The following is a 15,847-nucleotide window of genomic DNA, read 5'->3' on the forward strand; positions in this document are numbered from 1 at the left end:
ATCCAAAATGCGGTGGCTAGATTTTGCTGTGTGCATACCTTATCTATATACTACTAGCTGTACCCGGCAAACTTTGTCTTGCCTACTGCGTTTTTTGACGTTTCGAGTCCCTAGCCAAGCGCCCAAGTCCCCGTTCAAAATGTATGAAAACCCGATTTTCAAAAACTCTCAATTTTCCCATGTTTTAGGCTTTATAAACCTTCCTTGGGTGAAAACTAACAGAACAAAACTTAGACGACCCAAATCGGACCACCCGTTCGCAAGTTACGCGCGGTCCCACGTATGCCACTGCATTTTTATATATATAGATATCCCTTTCGTGACGGAGCGCAAAAAAGTGAAATCTCCATATAAACGGCTCAACTTTGGATCTCCAGAACTCTTAGATTTCCCAACAAACCAACATTTTTTTTTCCTCCTTGGAAAGAACAACTCTATATCTTTCGATTTCTAGCTTTGACTGCCTTTATAAATCGGAAATAAAAAATATGCGATAGATAAAACTTTTTCATGTTTCACGGTTTTTGTCCACTTTTTGTTTACCTTGTTGTGGTAAATCCCACAGGAATAGTAAACAAAAATTTATTGATGTGTGTAAAGTACAAGTAATGGCTGAATTATGGAAACAGTTTACATCACTTAAAACAAAGTCTAAACAGGTGAAAAAATATGCAAACCTGTTATTGCTCAACAGCACAATCAAAAAGAGCTCCTGGAGAAACTCCTGGAGGAATACCTGGAATAATTCCTGGATAAATTCGGGGAGGAATCGCAGAGGGGAATTTCTGAAAAAAAAAATCCTTGGAGGATTTCCTGGAGAAATTTCCGTAGGGGAACTGCAGGCAAAACGCTTTCACGCGATTTCATCATATTGTGGAGATTTTCGTTAGATACAAGCAAGGATACAAGCAAACTAGAACTAAAACTGAGCAGGTTAAGCCCAAGAACGGCTGCTATTGTCGAAAGAAAAGCGTTGACAAACGACGACTTTCCACATTTGGGAAGATTCCCTAATTTGCAGCGCTCAGAAATTAAGACATTGCGCGCTGATTATATGGAATCAAGCCATTAAACCACCACGCGCCTCCTACTCCTTCATTTGCCGCTGGGAAGAGTACGATGCAGCCCCTTCGTGTTTCACAACAAGTCAAAGCGGGAAATGCCAGCGGGCGTTCTGCCTCCTTGTTTATTTGAATGGGAAATTTTGTGAGCACACGGGTCAAAAGTTGAAGTATTTTAGGTAAAGGAGTAAACTGCTCTTCAATTCAGAATGCGACCTTAAAATAAGCATCTTTTGAGGATTATGACCACATATTCTTAGCCGGGGCGTCATGCCTCCCTTACCCCTACTGATTTCTGAAGGAATTCCTAGAGGTATTCCTGGATCAAATCCTGAGAAATTTCCAAAGGAATTCCTGGGGTAATTCCTGGTGGAATTTTTGAAGGTATTTCTGGAGGAGTCCCTGAATGAAAACCTGTAGAACTGCCTGAAAGAATCCCTAGGGGGAACCCTATAGAAATTCCTGGAGGAACTCTTGAAAAAATGCCTGGAGGAACTCCAGGAGAATTTCCTGGAGACATATATGTAGGAATGCCTGGAGGAATCTCAAGAGAAATTCCTTGAGAAATCTCCAGAGAAACTACTGGAGAAATCTCTGCATAGAATAGAAGAATTCCTGGAGGATTATCTTTAAGAATCACTGGAGCACTTTCAGGAGGAATCTCTGGAGGACTTATTGAAGTAATCTGTAGAGGAATCCCTTGAGGTATCTCTAGAGATATAACTGGAAAAAATCTGTAGGAACTTCCAGAGGAATCCTGGAAGAATTCCAAGAGGAATTTGTAGAGGAATCCCTTGAGGAACTGCTGGAGGAATCCTAGGAAGCATTCCTCAAGAAATCCAAGGAGCCATTCCTGAGGAAGCACCAAAGAAATCACTTTTTTTTGTTTCTTATTCAAAGAAATCACTGATATTCCAAGGGAAATCTAAAATCTGATATTCCTGAGAAATTCTTAACAAGAGTACGCAGAGGAACTCTTGAAGGAATAGAAGTTCCAGAAGGAACACCTGGAGGAGTTCCTGAAGAAATGCCAAGAGAAATCTAGGCAGATCAAGAGATTTATAAAATAAGGAAAAACGACCCGAAATGTTCCATATAAACATGAAAAACGATTCATAAAATATATGAAATAATCCATAGAAAATTAACAAATGATCCATAGAGTATAGGAAATAATCCATATTTTTTAATGGTCCATAAAAATATTGATCCAACAAAAACAAGGACAGCTTCTTAGTTAAATTTAGACCATAGGATTATGGATTATTAACTAAATTAAATGGATCATTTCCCAAATTCTATGGACCATTAAAAAAAAATAATGGATCGTTTTCATGAATCATTTCCTATGTTTCAAGAATCTCTCTTGTTCTCCTATTTCCTATGTAACTTTTTTATATGTATTTGATTTTATTATTTTATTATTTTCTATGGATTATTTTCAAATTTTTATTAATTGTCTTCATTTGTTTTGTGGGTCATTCCAGCCATTTTATTAGGAGTCTATGAAATTTTTTTTTTTTTTTTGCTAAATCTTACGAAAAGAAAGAAACATTTGACCTTTTATTTTATGGATTCAAATGACTATTTAATGGTATTTTGGTATGCTTCTATGGAAGATTGGAAAGTAAGCAATGGAGCATTTGGCAATTTTTTACGAGTCGTTTTATAAGATCAATGGCACAAAGAATGAGCTGCCACAATTATATGTTATTTCAAACAATAATTGATGAAATGTTCGTGAAATTTCGTGTAATGAACAACATTTTATCATTCGATTCAATTGTTCGACAATGTTGAGTGACGCTCTCAAAATTTTGGAATGCCAAGATGTTTGAGCATTTCTTCGGAAAGTCCTGTTCGTATGAGATTCCCAAAAAGATTTGTTTTCAACTTTTTAGGCAATTCTTTTGGGGTTCAGTAACGCCTTTTGAACTTTAAGTGTCTTTCGGTAACTTTGGTATTAATGTTCTTTTTTTAGATTTTTTTGGTAATTACTTCAAAATGGTTGGCACAGCTTTTAAAAATTTCATTGGTAACTCATTTGAAGAATATTTGGACAAATCTTTTAGGAGTTTGCTTGACTTTTTTTTGCAATTTCATCAACAAAGCTGTCAGAAGCTGTTTCGGGAGTTTTTGTACCAATCATTTTTTTTTAGTTTCCCAAGTATTTTTTTTTAATTGCTGCAGTAGTTTTATTAATAATTTTCTTAGTTATCGTTTTGGCAATTTTTCTTGAATTTGCCCAGCAATCCTTCCAACAATCCCCTTAAGAATTCCTTCAATAATACCTGTGGGCTGTGAATAATGATTACTGACATTCCTCTTGAGTGTCCTTCCTCTAGTAGGCATCGGTGACAGCAAGCATCATTACGAGACAGCCAGTGTGTCCCATCGAGAAGTGGCAAGTGGCGGAGCAAGTCGCCTACATTGCAAGATCCCGCATCGTGCCAAATGATTCTGCTGTAGTTTGCTAAGATGGTTGGGGAACAGATTGATCCAGTGAGTTACGCAATATTCACAATACCTACAGTAATTATTTCTGAAATTTCTTCGGCAATGCTTTCGAAATTTCCTCAGCAATTTTTTCGGACACGTTTTCTTTCACTTCTTTGGGAATTTCTTCATCAATTCCTGTTGGAATTCCGTCGAAAATTTCTTTGTGGAATCTTTCAGCAATCTCTTCAAAAATGCAGAAGGAGTTTACAAAATTCTGTAGCGTTTTAGTTACCGTCCAATGGTATATTTACTGATTGTTGATGTTTTTCTGGTGATTGATACAAATTTACAAAATTCTCTCCCCATGGATATTCGATCTTGACGCGATGGGAGGGCTTAACCCATTAGCACTTTGTGCGTCAATTTATTCATTTCTGATTCAGCCTTAAGATAGATATGAATCTGGTTTAAGAGCTGAGCAGAGGTGAAAAAATCGGCCGTAAATGCTAATGGGGACCAGAGGAGTATCCGCAGTGAGCCTATCACAATTTCCAAAGCAATGTCATAGTTCAGCTTGCATAGACCCTATATTTTAGGAATTTGCAGTTAGATTTTGAGGAGCGTTACGTAAAATTGGGTGTGGGTGGTATCTGCGTTACACTTACTACTCATCATTATTGCTCTAGGAATCTAGAAGACAATTGACGCTAGAAACTGCACTACCAGTTGAGCCTAGACAAAAGTAGCTAGTAATAGGAAACTATGGGCAGGATAACAGTATTAAACATGGATTTTTTTTTTCATTATTATTTATACATACTTTCCAAACGGGTGCATAGAATTTGGAACCGTTTGAGCAGGAGCTCCTATTTCGAGTGTTAGTAATAACCACGTAATACGTTAGTACAGGTCGGACTCAATTGTCCGGAGTCGGGTTCTGAAGCTTCGGAAACGTGTGTCTGGGGAACGAAATGTGGTATGTATAATGCTAAAATTTTGACATTTTGTCAAGCTAATTTTGATTAGTAGCCAGTAACTATTACAGCTTTGTACATCATTCCGTTTGTCAGATGTGGTTTTAAGAGACTTCAGAGTTTGAATCCGGATAGTCGAGTCCGACCTGTACTGTATTTTCAGTAATTTTCAACGTAATAGCCATCCGAAAGACCACACGTGTTTTTGATTATCTCCTAGATCTTATTGTGGCATAACGTAACAGGTAGGAATTAGGATATAAAGACGTTAACGACATGCCAGGATTACAACACATTCAATTAAATTGGGATTTGAATTTTCTTGGGTCTCGAAAAGAAGGTTTAGTCTTTGAGTTTTCATTTTTTTTTTCAATTTTTAAATTTAGACAGCTAAAATGATTTCATTGTTTTGTTATTTATTTATTTTCAAGTCAAAATTAATTTGCATATTTTTCATCTAAAGATAACCAATCAAACCCTTCCCGTCCCACGACTTTAAACGACTATTTCTTTGCCAAAAAAGCGTTTCCGAAAGAAGCGCTTGAACAAAAAATATTGCAAATTGGCTGAATTTTTCGAAATCAATGAACTTTGTTTTGTTGTAAACCAATAGGTCCTTGATTGTTTATCCATAGTTCTACTTTTGAAACAAGTAGTTAGTAGTTGGGTTAAACTTATGAGGTTACAGTCATATTCTAAAAATAATTGCATCATATTTATCTAATTCCGTTTGTCTAGATTTCGTCGAAAATCGATGGTGCTCTCTAGCTAGAACAACCATGGGAAGTGGAGGGTTAAACCCATGTTTCATTGAATTTCGCCGTATTATTTTCATAATTGTGTCAAGTCCACTCCAATTCCTTTCCCCAACCCATACCATTACCCCTCCGATGGTGTTCAAGTGGTCCGCACGGACTATTACGGCCATTACCCCTCCTTGATCTTCGGCTTTGGATTGACTTGCGCTCTTATTGCCCCACCAAATGCTGCAAAATGAAAATGAAAATGAAAAATGATTGATACAAATTTACAAAATTGTTCTGTGAATTCCTTATGCAGTTCAATTGAATTCTTTAGACAAAATCTAATTGAATTTTTCAGTAATTCTTTTCGAAATTTCTGCGGCAGCTTTTTTTTTATTGAAAATGTTTTCGAAAATTCTTTAGGAGCTTGCTTCATAAGTTTCTGCAAAAATTTCATGCACATTTTTTAGAAAATTTCAAGCAATTATATTTGAGGTTTTTTTAGAAATTTTTAAAAACATTTTTTGGCATTCTTTAATAATTTCTACGGACAATATCTTCGAAAAAAGCTTTGATTATTGACTTCGAAAATTCCTTTATTGATGAATTTGTGGAATTTCTTTGTGTATTCTTTGGGGACTTACTTACTATTGCAATTTTATCGATAACTCCATTGGAATCTTTTTCGGAACTTCCTTTAGTAATTCTTATAGATACTCCTCCGACAATTTCTTCGAAAATTTCTTCGTCAATTTCTATGGAAATTCCCTTCACAATTTCATTGTAAGTTTCTCAGGCAGGAATGCGATTTTTTTTATTTTGTGACAGTTGCTTTCCCATAAGAATTCCTGTGGAAATTGATTCGGCAATTTCATTTTCAAATTCTTTCGCTATTCTATCGGAAAGCATAATTTCTTTGTGAATTTTTTCTGAAATTCTTTCAGCTATTCCAACTGGGTTCCCGAAGAAATTGTGTTACAATTTTCCAAAGTTATAGCCAAATATATTCACAAAAAATATGCCGAATGAATTGTTGAAGAAATTCATTATATAACTAAATATACAATTTCTAAATGTGGCACAGTAGGCAAGACAAAGTTTGTCGGGGACAGCTTGTTCTACTGCCATGTACATGAGATAATTTTCAGGCATTTAAATATAAGACTTTTGCGGTGGCTGTCTTGAACCAAAAATACAGTATTATTATACGTAATTTAGTAAACAAATTTGTGGTTTCTAGGATTTACACTTTTCTGATTTTACTGGAAAAGTATTCTCATGAAATTTTAATTGTTTTGTGAAGATATTCTAGTTCCAGCTATTTCCAAGCTTTTCACAATCAAAGTCGTGAAGCCAGTCCAGGGGTGCCGCAATGTTACCAAAAAAATTGTTTTATTTTTATTCTAGTTTATGCAAATAACCCATTTTTATATTTTGTTACTTTGTTTTGCTTTTTTTACTACATCTGTAAACAATAACAAGTGAAAATGAAAGATGGGTACAAACCAGTGATTCCCAGATTGGGCGGAAATCAGCTCCGAAAGGAGCGAAAATATTGCAAAAGCGGCGATTTTTTCAGTAGTTTCAAGAAACATGTTCAAATGTTTATCTATTCATGAAGATTACATTCCCTAATAATTCCAGGATATTTTTCTTCAGGATTAAAAAAAATTGTTCAGCACAACTCGAACACCTACATAATTATACAGAATTTCAAAGTTGGCGGATTTGAAAGTGTTCCTGGTGAAAAAAAAAGCATTTTTTAACTCAGACTGAAAATCTATTGTGAAGTTAAATTCAATCGCGTTGATTTCAGAGTATTTTTAGTGAAAAATCAAAATTTTACAACATAAATTATAAAAGAAGGGGAGTTTTTTTCCGATTTGATAAGAAATTTTTGTTTCATATTCATAGACATTTTTTTTCTTCAAAACAAATTTATGATAGTATTGGTTAGAATACTCCATTTCTGGTAAAATTCACCATCATTAAATAGAAAAAAAATACATGAATTCTTTTGTTGTTTGTGAAACAGTCTTTGTGGATATTTTAGAATAAGTTTACAGAAGGATTTTGAATTTTGCTTATCTCTAGGAGTGTTTTGGGAAACACAGGAATTTAGCAAGACACTCGTTAAACTCTCTTTTATTTTTTTTAAGGGTTAACCACTACCAAACCCCCCACCCCTAAACACCCATAACAGCGACTATTTGTGAACAAATTTTCAGAATAAAACGCTTTCGAAGAACAACATTTTCGGCTGCGCCGCTATATTTCAGCTATCACTCAAATGTACATGGCATCACTGTTTACGAAATGTGAATATCAAATAAAAAAGAAGTATCATTAACCGTCGAAAATCCCTCCCACAGTAAATTTCTGGCTACGCCACTGTAGCCAAAAAGTCAGTTTCGTTTAGTGTTTTTTATTCTCAATCGCTTAACCTAATTTACAGCTCTTTTGTCCGCTAGGGCACTACGTGAGCGATTCCAATTGGACGCTGCACTTACACTTTGTACAGTGCCTAAATGTATTCTATTCTAATTCTACTTCACATATCGAACTGGTGCCTTTGTGCGGCTTCCACTTTTCTAACCTTTCCACGGTAGAATGATGAGCACGATGATGCTCTGGGGCTGCTTTTCCAAGCCAATTGGGGGGGGGTTCGTCCATTATGAGTTGCGGTTCGCCGATATCCAAATTCCGGGTCCGTTAGAGCATTATGCTTCGAAGAGGGTCAGGTGTCAAGCTGCTCTCGGGGAAGAGCAACTGACGAAAAATTGCAAGTGCCGGGGCTGGGATCGAACCCATGACTATTTGCTTATGAAGCGAACGTGTGGACCACCGCGCCACGGGCCCCGACTGTTTCGTTTAGTTATTACATATTATTTTTCTAAAACAATTCATTGCCCCCCAGATGTTTTGACAACTCCTGACCTCAAAAAAGGTTGAGAGCCCCTAGACTAAGATTTCAGTCTACTGAATCTGCCGAAAGTTGGCTTTTTATTCTGAAGATTTTGAACATGTTCTATATAATTGGTTAAAGCGTTCGAACTGGTAGTCGTGGGGTTGAATCAAATAAAATTTGTCATTTATCGTCTCAATTTGTTGATTAATAACAAATTTACTGCATTCCAAACATATAAGCTAAGAAAGGGCAATACAGACTTGTTTAAACAATCATGATCATTTTCTTTTATTTTTTGTATTTACAGGCGACACCTCATCCTCTCTTGTCAAGGTAGACTGAATATTTTTCCATTCGATGATCCGCTGTGTTCATTCGCGTTAGAAAGTAGTAAGTATACCTTTTTCAACTGGACAATAACTTAGGAAACTTAAGTGAATAGCCTACATATTTGGTTCATATTTATACATAGCAACTCTAGTGGTTTTAGGCAAATTTCTGCACCAAAATTTCTCAAATATTTCTTTTCTCTTCCCCACAGTATCATACGAACAGTCAGCGATACGGTATGTCTGGAAGAACGACGAGGACACTCTCCGGAAGAGCCCTTCGTTGACGACTCTGAATGCGTACTTGATCCAGAACCAAACCATTACCTGCCCCATTAAAGCCAGCTGGAGAGGTGAGTTAGCTTCCCTCTTGCTTCGTGTAGTCCCTAGCATCTCTGTTGCACCATACCAATACTTTCCCCCTGTTCAGGCGGAAAAGTTGTGTATGTGCGACAAGAGATTCTTTTGTGTACTAACACCGCTCAAAAACTCCCACTTTTAGGAATTTTGTTTTCGTACGCCCACCCTTTCAGCTTTTCCCGTGTTCCCCTTACATATTCACGTTTCAATTCTGTCTTATGCATATCTGTCTGACCAACTTCTGCGGTCACTCTCTAATCTGTCATAAACAAAACTAAACCTTTCAACCGAACTTATGCCTGATCCCTCTCACGATAAAGTTTCGTTAGCTGTTTATCCTTAGTTGAAATATTTGTTTGTTCTGTTGTTTTTGCTTTTTGTTGTAATCATTTTGTACCTTTTGATTTGTGTTACCATCAAAAAATGTCTGAACTATACAAATTTGTCATGCGTTAAGCCCATCGTTTGCTAAGGAGCGGACTTCTTCAGCATCAGCTATAAGCTTCAGCATGGAAAAAAAACTCGCTTCCCATGGCTAGGAGGATTCAAAACTGAACGCAACCTTCAACATCAACTTATCCACTTTTGTCTATAGATTCATCTCATCAGCCTTTTTCCCATGTTCAGAAAACCGGACCGAAATCTAAGAAAAAAAATGTGCTTCAATGCGGAACAAACTTTTCTGAGCTTATGCAGAGAGTGTTATCCCGGAGTGCCGAACAGGGATGAAAAAGTTTTCCTGGTTTTTGCTCTGTCTGGAAGTTCTCAATGCTGATCTGATACGTCTTCTTTGGCATGAGTATCCATCAATCTTATTGAACCGGTTTTCTCGCATGTCCTTTCAAACGGTAAAAAACGTATCCGATCAGTGGTCCCCGTACAATACGGAGGTGTTCAACATTCAGGTCATTTCTGGATTTTTTTGTAAATATATAGCACAATGCCATCAAATTCATCGCCTGTCAGTATACACTTGTAAAAAATCAACTTCCTAGCTCGAGCGCGCCCCGCAAATGGAATGGAATGGAAACTGTAAACGGAACATGTCATGCTGCTTTTTTGATTAATTGCCTGTTAAGTATTGATCGGCTGAACTTCGTCCTTCCGTCTTTCCTCGTTTACGTTTCTGTTGATCCCGACTGTATTTAACCCATCTTTTACTTGTCAATCATTCATGACGCCCGATGATGTATCGCTTTGAAAAAGTAGGGATACGATTAAAGCAAAAAGTGGGTCAAGAAGCAAGAGGCATGGAATGGTAACTGTTGATTCAGAGTGATGGTATTCAGTCAGTTTTCTTGGTGTACTTATTTATGCAAAACTATAGAATATATTAAATGAAGTTCAGAGGGGTTAACTGGCCCAAGATTGAGCGAGGTACATGTATCGTTTTTTTTTTAAATATAACTGCCTCCTTTCGAGGAACATCCCAACTAACAATCACTCAATTTACAAGCTCCTTTACGACGAAATAATTCAGCATGATGCTGAATAACATTTGGAAAATTTTCAGACACAACCTTTATTCGGGCTTTGTTTCCACAATTTTGGAGAAATTAAGCATAGTGTTGTTTACCAACTGAACTGTTTGTTGTTAAATTGTTTTACAACTATATAGTAAAGCTTTTATTTGCTAAAAATGATTAAAAATAAATAAAATGCATTTTTTTTTCAATTTCCACGAGAGTTGATGATTGACAATTATGCTGTGAAATACTATTGAAATAATAACTACACAAAAATTTACCTAAATTAAGATTCGATCTCAAGACCTATCGATTGCCAGCCGCATGCCTTCCTATCTGCGCCATCCTAGAGATGATGAATTAAAGCGCTCAAATCAAAACATAAACTTCCCGTGATTTAATAATGATCACACTACGACTCCTATTCGGCAGTGTTGAATTGCCACAGCACATTATGGTTTACAACTGAGCATCACATCAATTCGGCTGCTGTTTAGTAAAAAAAAAAACACGTGTTTGTTATCTCGTACTCTGATTCGAAGTATGATGAAACGGAAGCGCTTATTTGACATATTATACAGATACATGTCCTAATTTTTACATGAACTTAAGAAGATGCAAAAAAAAAGTTCTTGTTGAACTGAGTCTGAGCAGACCTTTTTCGCGAAGTTGAATATCCAGCGATTGGAGTATTCGTCACTCTCATTAGAGAATGAGCGGTTTCGCATGTTGCGAGCCACTCTCCAAAGCGTTGTCATCGAAGTTTCCCTTGAGAGACCCTCAATGAAATGTCGCCAATAACTACGTTTTTTTTGCCTTCAGCAGGTTTTTCAGCTGTCTTTCAAGCTTAGTGTACTCTTGATAAAGATCTGAAGTACCATGCCTACGAAAAGCCTTGAAAGCATCAGATTTTTTATGATATAACTGGGTGCAATCATCATCCCAGCCTAGTGTGGCTGGTCTTCTTTTGAAGATTGCACTTGGAACACGCCTTTTTTGTGATTCTAATGCACTCGTGTAAATCAGTTCAGACAGCAATCGATACTCATCCAAAGGTGGGAGTGGATTGAATGATTCAACTTCAAAGGATACCGCTGCTGCAAATTGTTGCCAATCGATATTCAAAAAGGTCAAAAAGAACCTGAATTGGTTGGTCTGACCTTTCACTATTATGTTTGACGGTGGTTATAATGGGCAAGTGATCACTACCATGAGGATCTTCGATCACCTTCCACGAGCAATCGAATGATAGTGAACTTGATTCCAGGGATAGGTCAAGACGGCTTTCTTTGCCGTCAGATGCAATACGTGTCCCTTCACCTGTATTCAAAACGTTCAAGTTGAAATCGTCGCATAAATCATAGAAAATGGCCGCCCTGTGATCGTCATATACTCCGCCCCACCCAGTACCATGTGAGTTCATATCACCCAGAATTAAGACTAGATGTGAGAGTGAAAAAACTGCATTCCGAAGATGTCGGCGGTTAATTGAAATTCTCGGAGGTATGTAAACGGAAGCTACGCAAAGTTCTTTACCCTTTAGGTTTATTTGGCAAGCGACGATTTCTACGCCAGGGTGAGTTGTGATTGGAATTCTATAAAATGAGTAAGCCTTTTTGATCCCTAAAAGAACTCCCCCATAATGGTCATCTCGATCCTGACGTATAATGTTGAAATCGTGGAAGTTGAGTTCATCTTCAGAAGAAAATCATGTTTCACAAAGGGCGAATATATCACAGTCAGAGTTGTGAATCAAAAAATTAAACAGGTCTAATTTAGGTTTTAGACTATAACAGTTCCACTGTAGCACAGTGATCATATCTTGCACCTCACTTGATGAATTATCCATCGAAAGATATGATCGCAGCAAGGAGGGGCCATGATTTTGTCACATTCCGAAGATATTCTTCTACTGTAGGTATAAACATATCAATAATGCCTCTAAATGTTTCTGGAAGGCCGATGGCATCATAAGCGATCCACGAGAACCCTAAAAGTAAACAGTCCTCGCTTGGGTCTAGGAGGCTTGCTTGAACTGCGAGGAACTTTAGTAGCTTTTTCTTGCTATCTTGTCGAATATTTCTCTTTGAAGTGAATTTAACAGGTGGAGACGGGGGTGACAAGTTCTTGCTACAACATGGATCTGAAGCTAAAGGAACCTGATTCTTCGGAGTTTTTAAGTTTACCCCGCCTCCTTTGACATTAGGCAAACTTTTGAGGGAAGACTTCAAAAAGACTTTTCGGCGCAATCCCAGGGAATTTTTCCTGTACTACTGCAGAAGGGTAAGGCGATTTTAACACCCATATTAACAAAACTTTTTCAAGCAAGTTTAGCATTAGGCTACATTCCAGAAGATTGGCGAAAAGTGCGGGTAACTTTTATCCCAAAGGCAAATAAAAAGGATAAAACCTCACCAAAATCCTTCAGGCCGATAAGCTAATCGTCAGTTCTGCTTAAAACTATGGAAAAAATTATTGATGAATACGTAAAATCATCATATATGGCCAAAATTCCTCTCAGCAAATATCAGTTTGCATATCAGGAAGGCAAATCATCAGTAACAGCGTTACATGCAGTTGTTACAAAACTAGAAAGATCTTTGGGAGCAAAAGAAATTTCACTTGCGGCTTTCCTTGACATTGAGGGAGCATTTGACAACTCATCTCATAACTCAATGATATCTGCAATGACAAATCGTAATTTTGACAAATGCATCATAGATTGGATTAGCGAGATGTTATCTAAGAGAGAGATATCAGCAAACCTTGGAAACTCTTTTATTAGTATTAAAGCAGTTAAAGGGTGCCCACAAGGAGGAGTACTATCTATCACCTCTATTGTGGTCTTTAATAGTTGATGATCTTCTCAAAAATTTAAAATCTCAGGGATTCGAAGTTATTGGCTTCGCAGACGATATAGTCATATTAGTTCGAGGCAAATATGATTGTATCGTCACTAGCAGAATGCAAAGTGCTTTAAATTTTGTCTCTTCGTGGTGTGATAGGGAAGGACTAAACATAAACCCTTCTAAAACCACTATTGTACCATTCACGCGAAAGAGAAAATATGTAATAAAAGATATTATATTGAAAGGTACACTTCTGGAACTTTCACATACAGTTAAATACCTTGGGGTATACCTTGACAGCAAGCTAAGCTGGAACTTTCATCTAGAGCAAGCAATCAATAAAGCGACAAATGCTCTATGGATAAGTAAAAGAACTTTTGGTAGGCAATGGGGATTAAAGCCAAAAATGATCCATTGGATCTATACGGCAATTGTGAGACCCAGGGTAACCTTCGCTTCATTGGTATGGTGGAGAAAAACTGAAGAAAAAGGGGCTCAAAAAAAGCTAGAAAAGCTTCAGAGATTAGCAACTTTTTCAATAACTGGTGCAATGAGGAGTACACCAACCAAAGCATTGGATGCTTTGCTTTGCTTGCTACCATTGCATCAATTTCTGCAACTAGAAGCCGAAAAGAGTGCGCTAAGGATCAAGAGATCTGTGAACCTCTTGGAAGGTGACCTTATTGGGCATCTCAGTATTCTTAAACAATTTAACGTTAATCCCTTGATTTTGAATAATGGAGATTGGATGGACAAAAAATACAATTTCAATTGTTCATATCGAGTGATTGGCACATCCCGTGAAATGTGGGAGTTAGGTGGTCCAGATCTTCGTCCAGAATCAATTGTATTTTATACTGATGGTTCAAGACTGAATGATCAAGTAGGAGCAGGAGTGACTGGTCCTGGGATAAACCTATCGATTTCTATGGGCAAGTGGCCCACTGTATTTCAAGCTGAAATTCAAGCAATTTTAGAATGTACTGTGATATGCTTACGCAGAAATTACAGGCATTCAAATATCTGCATCATGTCTGACAGTCATGCAGCGCTGAATGCTTTGAGGTCGGCGACATGCACATTTAAACATGTGTGGGATTGTATTCAATCACTTCAAAACTGTCTTGTCGTAATCAAGTCAATTTATATTGGGTTCCTGGCCATTGTGGAATTGATGGTAACGAAAAAGCCGATATGCTAGCAAGATTTGGATCGGCCCGTCAATTCATAGGGCCAGAACCCTATTGTGGGCTTTCTGCTGCATCTCTTAGAATGGAGCTGAAAGCTTGGGAAACTTTAAAAATGGATGCCAATTGGAAAAACACTTCTATAGCGAGGCAGGCAAAACGTTTTATTACTCCGAACGTTAAAATGACTCACAAAATACTAGAACTTTCCAAGAAAGATCTCAGTATATATGTCGGTCTAGTTACAGGCCATTGTCCGAGCCGATATCACTTGAAGCTGATTGGAAAACTTCAAGATGATTTTTGTCGCTTCTGTGAAGCAGAGAAAGAAGACTCGGAACACTTATTATGTCACTGTCCGGCAACTTTCAATACTAGAATTAGGTTCTTCGACAAAGGGCTGTTAGAACCCTTTGAAATATGGAGAACAAATTCCAATACGGTAGTGCACTACATTCAGTACGCAATACCGTGTTGGAGTAATGCTATAAGTCCAACATTGACAATCATTTCCAATAGTGCTATGTCATATGGACAAAGCTAAAAACAAAATGGGGAATATATCACAATAGATCAAAACAATGGTCGCAGTGGTGGAAATACCCGACACGGAATAAAAAAAAAAAATCCCAGGGAAGATCCCGACTTCCTTTTTCCAGGTGCGTGTACCTCCGAAAGAGATCCACCCTCATCAGTTTCGCCATCGTCCTGATCATCGGAAGACATCTCCTGATAGGGATTTTCAACTAGGACAGCTGATTCAGACATGGTAGCGGACGAGTTCTTAGATTTTACCATTTCCGCATAAGACTGTTTGGAGCGACTCTCATTTTGAATGCGTCTTTTGTAAGCCGGGCATTCACGCAAGTCATGTGGATCTCCGCCACAGTAGCTACATTTTTTCCGCTTCCTGTATGCAAGAGTCCTCTAAATGAGCCTGGTTGCATTTGCCACAACGGGGCTTGTTGTCGCAAAAGCTAGCATTGTGACCAAACTGCTTGCATTTGGTACAATTAAAAACCTTCGGCCTAAAAAGACGCACTGGGTAGAAACCACTATCGATTACAACAAATTCCGGGAGGACGGAGCCTGGAAAAGTCACTCGAAGAAACGGTGAAGGCGAGTACACCTTTTTATTCCCTTCCATGGAAGCCGTAGATTAGCGTTTGCAGTCTAGGATAGCCACATCAGGGATTGACCTATTTTTGAAACGACCGAAGCCGGTCTTGATGTCCTCACATGTCAGCGTTTCGTCAAGGATCTTCCCTTCCACCTCCACTTCTCGTGCTGGCACATAGACCGCGTATTCAACAGTAAACTCTTCGTGTTGAGCAATTTCATTTGCTGCCTTGTAGCTAGGTGCGGTAACACGCAGCTTGGATGCTTTCACTTGGTGAATAACGGTCCCAGGATACTTACGCGTCAGCTCTCGGGAAATCGAAAGCATATTCAATGGTTTGCATTTGCGCCGGAAATAGACAACCCAAGGCCCAGGCAAAAATGGCTGATAAAACCGCGTACGAGCAATGAT

At 37.9% G+C, this 15,847-nt stretch overlaps 1 protein-coding gene across 23 annotated transcripts in view; it reads left to right on the forward strand.

Annotated features, from left to right (window-relative positions):
• The window catches only part of LOC115253727 (glutamate-gated chloride channel), a 773,621-nt gene that overhangs the window by 621,498 nt on the left and 136,276 nt on the right, over positions 1-15,847 (forward strand). For all 23 annotated transcript variants that reach the window (XM_062852730.1, XM_062852735.1, XM_062852734.1 and 20 more), the window contains 2 exons: positions 8,433-8,515; positions 8,667-8,807. In XM_062852730.1, the coding sequence (XP_062708714.1) occupies positions 8,433-8,515; positions 8,667-8,807 (224 nt within the window). The remainder of the gene's footprint in view (positions 1-8,432; positions 8,516-8,666; positions 8,808-15,847) is intronic.

This window comes from Aedes albopictus, chromosome 2 (assembly GCF_035046485.1).
Source record: "Aedes albopictus strain Foshan chromosome 2, AalbF5, whole genome shotgun sequence".
NCBI classification, from domain to species: domain Eukaryota; kingdom Metazoa; phylum Arthropoda; class Insecta; order Diptera; family Culicidae; genus Aedes; species Aedes albopictus.